This window comes from Mus caroli, unplaced genomic scaffold (genome assembly GCF_978045245.1).
Source record: "Mus caroli unplaced genomic scaffold, Mus_caroli_1 scaffold_16, whole genome shotgun sequence".
NCBI classification, from domain to species: domain Eukaryota; kingdom Metazoa; phylum Chordata; class Mammalia; order Rodentia; family Muridae; genus Mus; species Mus caroli.
Window position 1 is genome coordinate 2352565 of NW_028227271.1, and position 9936 is coordinate 2362500.

The following is a 9936-nucleotide window of genomic DNA, read 5'->3' on the forward strand; positions in this document are numbered from 1 at the left end:
GTAGGTACAGTGCTTCCTCACATGTCCTCTGCCTCACAGAGACATGGCCTCCCCCACCATCAACATCTTCCCCTCCCCAAGTGGTGCGCTCAGTATGGCTGATGAACTTACAGCAACTACAAACAGCAACTGGAGCCCATGGCTCGATAACAGTGCCGGGCAGTCATTTGATGCATTTGATGTTTGTTTTTACAAATATGTGGAGTCCCACATTGATGTCGATGTTTTTCTTGATCTCCCTCTACTGTATATACAGATGAAGGGTCTCTTTGATTACTCCAGAACCCGCTGATTAGGCTAGTCTAACTAGCAGCTTGCTCTAGGAATCCCCTATCTCTGCCTACCATACATTTCGATTGTAAGTGGTACACCACATCTATCTGGCATTTGTGTGGTTGCTGGAGATCTAAACTCCTGCCTTCTTTATGCATAGCACACACTATATCCACTGAGCATTCCCCCTGGCTCTGATGTAGGACATCTTATGGGCTTGGATAACTATATAGCAACATCATACTGTCTTGAAAACACTCCATCACTAAGTGTGTAAATAGACTAACAAATCTCACACAAGAAATCTGCCTTTTCCTTAAAACAAACAAACAAACAAACAAACAAACAAAAACCCCACAAAAAACCAAACAAAAGAAAACAACAACAACAACCTATCACCTTTTCACATGATACCTTATTAATTCCTCAAGAATGGGTGTTGCAGAGCGAAAGAGCTCCACTTTAACCCAGAGTGGTCTCATCTGTCTTTTGTTGTAGGGCTCTGGTTTTGAAGGGAGACATTCCTGTCTTGGTCTACCCCACCTCTAGGGGCAATTCAATCCAACCCAAAAATGAATGGTACAGAAGTCACCTCCAGACCCTGAGGTGACACAGCAACCTGCTATCAGAAGCAAGTGCCAGGTAAACCCCTCACCTGGGCCTCAGCTGCCTTTGATCTGCCCACATCCCCACACATCAGATGTCTCTCAGAAACCACATGTGTCTCTCCACCATCTGTAATGAAGGCAGTGCAGGCATGAGGAATTCCTGATTCATCCAGCAATGGAGCCCTCAGGGGGCGATAAGAAAAGATCATTGTTACCTGTTCTCTACCTGGGGACGAGGAGACCTGGCCCAAGAGAACAGAGATGTCTCTGTGCCTTGGTTTTCAGGAAAAGGTGACTGCAGAGGTTACTTTTGTAAGCCAACATTCCATAAGGATTATCCGCTATTAACAGCTTTCTTAATTTTCCTGTTCTTAATGGCTAGCATCAATAAACTCTTGTTCTTGGTGTGAGGAAAACACGGGTTAAAAATTGAGTGGATGGGACTGAAATAATATATTGCTAAAAGCACAGCCTGGAGTTTCTTAAGGGCCTGTTGACCCCACCCCTAACCCCGGCAGCACAGAGAGCCCACTTCTTCCCCATGGGGACACCTCAGGTTCCTCTATCTGTTCATCTCTTCCTGGCGCCGCCATCTTCGCCACTCCCAATACCCACATCACACTGTTCAATGTGGGCAAACGGCTTAGCTGTTATTATGCCCTCTGACGGGCTCACTGGAAGCCATGTCAGTGGCCCCCAGGGACTGCCCCAAGGGGAAACTAAGCTCCAATGTAAGGAAGAGCCCTGTCTGAGGCACTTGTGTCTTTCAAAGTCATCCCCAATATATATATACCAAGGCTTGCTCTGGATGCGGGGGGTTCGGGAGAGAAGAGTTAATCTGCCCTAGGCTGTCAATCATATGGGAAATTTCTGGAGCAGAGCCAACCTAGACGTCTCCCCTAGGCCCCTACAAGCCAGACCCACTGGAATTTTCTACTGAAGATCTTGGTAGTGATGACCTACATAATTGGAGGGAAGCCTATGGAGATAAGGTTGTGAAATTATTATAATGCAGGAGATGAGCACAGGAAATTTGGGGTTCTGGGCCATTTTATAGAAGGTTCGTGGACAGGTGAAGTGGAAGAGACAGAAATCTTTGCAAGTGAACGGTAATTTCCTAAATGAAGGACCCAAGAGATCGTCCCCCCACTCCACCCCAATGACCCAAAAGGGGTTTCCAACATACAAATTAGCTGACTCCATCCTACCAGCCCAAGCAGGACTATTTAAGGGGCGAGCTGCGCCAGGAGTGCAGCTGTATCCGTGCCCCAGGCCTGCCTGCTGCCCGTCCTGCCAGTCCTTGCCCTCTGCCAGCCATGAGCCGCCAGTTGACCCTCTATCCCGGAGCTGAGCGCCTGGGCTTCAGTGGCTGCTCTGCGGTCATCTCAGGCCGGCTCAGTGGCAGTCACGCCTCGGTCCGAGCTGGAGTCAAGGGAGCAGCATTCGGCAGCAGAAGCCTGTTCTGTGTTGGGGGAGGCCGGCGGCTGGCGTTGAGCTCTGCAGGGCGAAGCGGCGGCTTCACGCTGGGCCACGGAGGGGCGAGCGGTGGGCGGCCTGGGGGCTTCGTGGGCACCGTCTTCGGCAGCGCCGGACTAGGGCCCACATGCCCATCAGTGTGCCCTCCCGGCGGCATCCCCCAGGTCGTCGTCAACAAGAGCCTTCTGGCCCCACTCAATGTGGAGCTGGACCCGGAGATCCAGAAGGTGCGGGCACAAGAGCGGGAGCAGATCAAGGCTCTGAACAACAAGTTTGCCTCCTTCATCGACAAGGTGGGTCCCTCTGCATCTGTTAGTCCTGTGTTGGTTGTGCCACATGGTACAGAGTTCCTGCTTGGTACATTCACCCAGTGAAGGGGAACCCTATCCTTCCTTCCATGTGGGACAAGACTTCAGAAAGAATGGGAGGCATGTAGCATGAGTCCTAAGAGGATGTCCAGTGTTAGACAAGAAGATAAAGACCCATATCCAGAACAGGTGCACTAGAGGGATAACAGCCAGGGGATGTCAAAGCAAAAGGAGGGGAGGCAGATTTTCAGAAGAGGGGAGAGAAAAGAGCCAGAAATTTCAAGTCAGCATTTGCAGGGGAAGGCATACCAAGGTGTTCAGCATGGATGGGGTTGCTGGAAAGGTGTCTTTGGAGGCTCAGTGGCAGGGACCCCAGTGATGGGAAAGAGACTAGAAATGGTTTTCTCTCGCCCAGACACTCACAGCATAAGAGATCTTGACCGTGAGGGTGCTAGGGACATAATAGCAATGGCCAGCATCGATGAAGACATTACTGCATTTCTGCGATGCCTGGAAACTCTTATCAACTCAAGACTTCCAATTCTGTTTTCCTGGCATTTATGCAAAGGAATTAGGCCTGGAATGATGAAGCACAAGTCCACGTTGATAGAGGAATTGATGTAGTTTCTCCACCTAACTCTCCTCTACTTGAGTATGTTTCCTTCTATCTCCATGCTCAGAGACGGGTAGGACAGGGAGGCTGGTGAGCAGAGAGGACCAGACATGGGAGGAACCCTGAAGTATGTGAGATCTGACTTGGAACAAACCAAGACATCTAAGCATCTAAGCTCTGAGAGAAAGGGACCATTGTCCTGCCAGAGGGCCCAGTTTTTCTCCTCTACTCCCCAATTCCCAGCATCTTTAGCAAGAGAAACTGACCTAGTTGTGTGGCAAGTCACCAGGCAGGTGACACCGTTAGTTAAACTTCATGGGATATGGTGGGCCATGGCCACCTTTGGGTTCTAGGTCCGCTTCTTGGAGCAACAGAACCAGGTACTGGAGACCAAGTGGGAGCTGCTGCAGCAGCTGGACCTGAACAACTCCAAGAGGAGCCTGGAGCCCGTGCATGAGAGTTACATCAGCAACCTGCAGAAGCAGCTGGAGATCCTGTCTGGGGATAGGGTGAGGCTGGACTCAGAGCTGAGGAACATGAGGGAAGTGGTGGAGGACTGCAAGAAGAGGTAAGTGGGAGGCAGAGACTGTGTCGCTGGACAGTGACCCCAGAGGGTTCCCCATGGACAGGCTGCCTTAGTTCCTTTGTCGAGACCATTGGTATTTCTTTTATGTCTCACAGAAGAGACGCCTAGATAGAAAGATGGTAGATCTACCCAGAATGCTCCTCCTAATGTCTAGGGAATCCGTTCAATGTCTAGCCCTGGAGACAGGAGACTGGGGCACAGAGCATTGACTGAAACTCGTCTGTGTAGTCCAAATGGCTTTGTGGTTCCCCTAAGTAAGGTTTCTATGGCAGTTCCCCCAAGGAGAGACACCCCAGCAACCCTGGTACAAAATCTAAAACTAAGCTAATTAAAATTTGGAATGTAGTTTGTCTTGAAGTGTACACACTCTGTGGAAGTATCTCCACAGAGTGCCAAGTTTATAGGGACAGGCATGCCAGCTGCCATGATTCCAAGGGGTAGAGATGGTCAGAGCTGGCATAGTTCTCTTGTTCCACGTTCAAAAGGTCAGCATCCCCTATTCAAAAGGTCTACAGCCCCCCCTCAGCCAGAAGCCTGGCCTGAGCTCTGCACAGAGACCCTAACAGAGCTGGTCATAGCCCTGACCACGGAGAGACTAGAGAAACAGGCTTTTATAAAGCACTTTCAAACAGTTGCAATGAGTGCAGGATAGCTGAGATCAATGGAGCTCACATGGGACCAGGCGAGTAGGCTCTGCCGAAGAGGGACAGAGGGTCAGGGTAGAGGCTGCGCTGTCTCTGGGCCTCCCACGGGTAAAGATCTAGAGTTCCTGAACTGCTACTTCCTGAGTGGCTTTAGGTGAGCCTCTCAGGCCTCTGGAACTGCAGCATTAGTACAGTACATGTAACATCAAACGCAGATGGCTGTCTCAACACTTGAATGAGCTTCTGAGAGGAAAATGGCAAACAGCAGTGTACTGGAAGCTCTTAAAAGCTCAAAGTTCAGCACAGGACATGTGTACCTGTCTGATGCCAAGTCCCGAATGTTAATTTCAGCTTCACCATTAGCTAGCTTTGCAACCTTGGGCAAGCACACTTCCTCCATCCCCATACAAAATCAGGATAACAGAATAAACCTTATAGAATAATATTAAAGACTTTATTGGTGGTGTTGTGGAGTTGGACATAGTGGCACACACCTTTAATCCCAGCACTGGGAAGGCAGAGGTGTGAGATTTTCTGGTTTACATAGTGAGTTCAAGGACAGCTAGGAGTGCATAGAGAGACCCTGTTTAAGAAAGAGAGAAAGAAAAGAAAAAGAAAGGAGAGATGATACAGGAAATAAACTAGATGATGAAACATTTAGCATGCTGTTTGGCAGACAGCAATGAAAAAAAAACAAATGTTACTTGGATTTATTATGACTAAAGTTACTAGCTGAAAAACCATTTGTAACTATTGCCTTTGCTCTGACAGTCTTCTTGATCAAACATTTCCTATGTGTTTTATGAATTAGATATAAAGTACTAAATCTAGAAAGCCCTAAAATCTCATCAGTCTGGGACAAGTAATGCATGCCTTAATTTTTGTCGTGAGACAGCAGCTATTACGTGTCTGCACGATGATGCAATGAGTAAGAGTAACATTTTATCATACAATGCCATCTGAAAGCTCTTAGTTACCTGCCACACTACACACAGAATGTGGCTGATAACTCACACGAAGCTGTTTGCATGCATCCAACTTCGTTAGAAAAACAGGACAACCTTAGGAAACCTCCCATGCATGTTTATTTATTGGTTTGTTTGTTTGTTTTTGTTTTTTTCGAGACAGGGTTTCTCTGTGTAGCCCTGGCTGTCCTGGTTTGTTTGTTTTACTTATAGTAGGGATCGAACCTAACGCTCCTTACATGCTAGGCAAGTGATCTACCACTGGGCTACAGCATCAGCCCCCAGTTACCTTTTGGAGAACTCCCTTTTCTAACTCACATGGATTTTGTTCGGTTCATACTTTCTGGGTGGAGGGGCTGCCAGTGATGTACTTAGCGATACTTGAGGATCTGCAAAGAGTTGTATATTTAACAGCATAGAAGGAACTATTTTCTAGCATTAGAGCCCCCTTTAGTTGCAGTAAAATACTTATAACAAAATGTTTTCATTTTGAACTCTTTAAATAAAAAAGTTAACAGTATTTTTTCCTAGTCTACAATGTATCTGATAACATGTTTCCTAATCTACAATGTATCTGATAACATGAAAAAATACCCCAGTGCCATCCAAACATGAAGACCTTGCTTCGTTTGAAATGGAAGTCTGAGACCAGCATAAATAGTTTCAGAGTTAGAGCCTCTGCTTGGTGCCTTGGGCCGCTGTCACATCAGTGGAGTTGGGGGAGGGTGGACCTTTTTGCTATGACATGGAGGAGACCGCTTGTGAAAGGGAAGAGAGGTGAATCCTGCATGTCCCCACCATGGTGATGTCTCAGGCAAATTACATCAGAGCAGACTGTGTATGGATTAAGGAGCTAGGAAAAAAATACTGCTTGAACCAGTGCTCCTCCTTGGGGAGGCCATGTGCCCCGGTGGTTAACACTCTGCAGCTGTGATGCAGAAGCAATGGTGTACACATGGTGGACCTCTGCAGGACTCAACTGGCCCAATGGCAAGGCTGCTTTCTCTCACAGGTACGAGGTGGAGATTAACAGACGCACGGCTGCCGAGAATGAGTTCGTGGTGCTGAAGAAGGTGAGGGTGGGCGCAGTTGGGGTAGGAGGAAGGTTTGAGTGTTTCTAACCACCTGTGACAGTGAGGTTCGTAGGGTAGGGACCCTCGGGCAATTCAGTTCCTTGGAATTCCAACATCTCAGCTCCTTCTGCTCAGTCGCTCCTCTGGAGTGCATGGTGGCTTTTGAACCGGCAAACTTAGCATTCAGCTTACATCCAAGGTATTTGGCTGCATTTCTGGAGTGGGCACTGAACTCGAGTTTCTGCCTAGGGACTGGGCTATTCTTGAAGCATGAAGTGAAGGGAACGAGGAGTTAAATAACCTCCACTCCGAGTGGCAAGGAGGGCAGGGTGGGCAGGTTAGGGAGGGCAGCCTGACCGTCACATGTGCCCCAGGATGTGGACGCAGCTTACATGAACAAGGTGGAGCTCCAGGCCAAGGTGGACTCCTTGACAGATGACATCAAATTCTTCAAGGTTCTCTTTGAAGGGGTAAGCTGTTTACTGACCTCTCTCAGGTCACTGCTCCTAAGGTTTGGGAGGAAAAAGCCTTTTGTTCTGGTGCAGCTAAGGTTCACTGAGGTCATACTAAGGGCTGGGCATGGAGCCAGACTTTGAAGAGACCACCATAGTGTTTGTCCTCCAGGCTTGGCATGGGAAACCCCATGGGAAGTTGCTTGGGAGGGGGCAGAGGAAGGCATGTGAACCCCACCTGGGCTTTCGGGGACTGTCTCTGACGAGAGAAGGTCGAGGAAGGGAAAGGTAGCAGGAGACTTCATTGAGGCATTTGAGTGCCACCTGGAGTCTTGACATGACTGGCATTGCTGGCTCTGGAGAGGGGTGGGAGGGACCTGAGTACAGTAGAGAGCAAACAAAGTGCCATTGCTTGGGATGAGGTCAAGGAAGCCAGCCTCACCCTCAGCTGTGGAAGGGTCAGGAGAAGTAGTGTCCTCATGGCACCCCTAACAGACTCCCCTCCCGCACTGGCCACCAGGAGATTGCTCAGATGCAGTCCCACATCAGCGACACATCCGTCATTCTGTCCATGGACAATAACCGGCAGCTGGACCTGGATAGCATCCTCGCTGAGGTTCGAGCCCAGTACGAGGAGATTGCTGTGAAGAGCAAGGCAGAGACGGAGAACATGTACCAGTGTAAGGTGAGCCTGGTGCACAGTGGGTAGAGAGCTGTGGGCTCAGCTTTTGTGTTCTCAGAGTGGGCTTGTGCACGTGCGTGTGTGCTTGTGTATGTGCACACGTGGGCCTGAACGTATGTATGGACTTAGTTGAGATTCTTTTCGTTTTGGAATTGAACCTTGTAGAAATGCTTCCCTGTGGTCTAGGGAGCTCAGTCAGTCTTAGCAAAACTGATGGACAAATGTGGGTTTAGCCTTTCACTCACCATGGCTCTGAGTGACAGATGAGGCCATGCCTGCTACAACCCTCATAAGCCTGTGAGGGATCCACACACCCCAGCTTTATTTCTTTGGTGAAACAAGGATAGAAAATGGACTCCGCCAGGCCCGTCGTGTTTAAGAACCCAAGGGCCCTGCTGAGCTAGAGCAGGACCTTGCTCTGTAGACGGAATTGTTGCTTTTCCAGTTCCTTCCATTGCCCCCTCACATCCCTCTCTCCTTGGCTAGTGTTTATACTTTCCTAACATGGAGACCACAGGCATAGATCACTGTCCTCCATACTGAGCAGCCCTCCCCATGCTGAGTGCTCAAATCGGGTAAGCCCTTAACCACCTTGTACTTCTCTTCTGATCTGACCACAGATCCAGGAGCTGCAGGCCACTGCAGGCCAACATGGGGATGACCTCAAACACACCAAGTCTGAGATCACAGAGATCAACAGGCTGATCCAGAGGATCCACTCAGAGATAGGAAACATGAAGAAGCAGGTGAGTCCTGTGCAGTGAGACAGTGCGTGGGTCCTGTGCAGTGAGGCAGTGCATGGGCCCTGTGCAGTGAGGCAGTGAGTGGATCCTGTGCAGTGAGGCAGTGAATGGGTCCTATGCAGTGAGGCAGTGAGTGGATCCTGTGCAGTGAGGCAGTGAGTGAGTCCTGTGCAGTGAGGCAGTGCGTGGGTTTACTCAGCACCAATCTGGGTGGGACTGTCCTCATTAGGTGGGATGAACCGGCTGTGATTTGCTTGTCCAAAATTCTATGCATGTCGACAGACCTGGGGGCTGCTTATCAGAGGAGGAGAGGACAGTTGAGAAAAACCCTAGAAATCTTTTTGGTGTCAAAATCAGTTGTTGCTTCTTCACTGTGGAGCAAACTTCCATAGAAAGGGGGCATCGATTCCCAAAATAGGCTGGAATTTAGAACCCTCCAAAGCCTTAGTTGAATGGCCAAAACACACTTAAACTAAAAGACTGAAGAAACTCATAGATTCCTTCCATGTGCAAACACACTAACCTAACAACTGATGGATTGCAAGATTCTTGACTGAAGGTGTTTGCCAACTACAAAGCCTGTTAGCCATGAAAATGCATCTTTAAGGCCTGTTCTTGCCCTGAGTATGATTCTCTGCCAGATGGGTAGACAGACTGAAGGCATAGTGGAATTATTAGACAGATATTTTACTAGGATGAACTTATTAGCTACCATATCCCCCTCAGATTTAGAGGGCACCCTGGAGACCTCCTATGATATATAGACCTCTAGCCACAGGGAGGCTTTCACCCCTGGTTGTCTTTAGAACCCAATAGCCGATGGTTTCTAATTGAGTGGGGCAAGGCCAGGGGCACAAACCCAGGTATCCCATCTCCTCTATGCCCTTCTTCTCTCTTCTCTCAGGTGAAGATGTCTACCTTTGGAGGCTGAGGATGAGCAGGGGTGGTGGTGGTGGAGAAGGGGATGAGGTGGATAGTGCCTAGAGTCAGGGAAAGAATAGACTCACCTCCAGTTCTGTCCAAGCTGGACCATCCAGTGGATCCTGAAGCCTTTGTCAGCATCAGGGGAGGAGGGCTGAGCAAGATTTCAGACCCAAAGTGACAAGTCTGCTGTTTCCCAGTGCTCCAACCTGGAGACGGCCATTGCTGATGCTGAACAGAGAGGTGACTGTGCTCTCAAGGATGCCCGGGCCAAGCTGGACCAGCTGGAGGGAGCCCTGCAGCAGGCCAAGGAGGAGCTGGCCCGGATGCTGCGTGAGCACCAGGAGCTCATGAATGTCAAGCTTGCCCTGGACATGGAGATCGCCACCTACAGGAAGCTGCTGGAGAGCGAGGAGAGCCGGTGAGGAGCAAGGCCTTTGCCCGGGGTGGTGTTTGCTTTAAGAGGAAGACAGTTTGGCTCTGTTTAGGCTCCACTGAAGTGAAATCACATGGCAAGTGTGCTTGCCTTGTGGTAGGGAAGACATAAATTGGACAGTAGAACAGGCCAAGTTGTAAAATCCCTAAAAGGCCA

General features: G+C 49.3%; 1 protein-coding gene across 2 annotated transcripts in view; it reads left to right on the forward strand.

Moving 5' to 3' along the window:
* The first annotated feature begins 2197 nt into the window (after positions 1-2197).
* The window catches only part of LOC110311080 (keratin, type II cytoskeletal 72), a 9400-nt gene continuing 1661 nt past the window's right edge, over positions 2198-9936 (forward strand). The window contains exons 1-7 of one of the 2 annotated variants that reach the window (XM_021184319.3): positions 2198-2650; positions 3632-3846; positions 6486-6546; positions 6921-7016; positions 7519-7683; positions 8301-8426; positions 9545-9765. In XM_021184319.3, coding sequence (XP_021039978.1) covers positions 2198-2650; positions 3632-3846; positions 6486-6546; positions 6921-7016; positions 7519-7683; positions 8301-8426; positions 9545-9765 — 1337 coding nt within the window. The remainder of the gene's footprint in view (positions 2651-3631; positions 3847-6485; positions 6547-6920; positions 7017-7518; positions 7684-8300; positions 8427-9544; positions 9766-9936) is intronic. The other variant, XM_021184320.1, reaches the window with a different exon arrangement.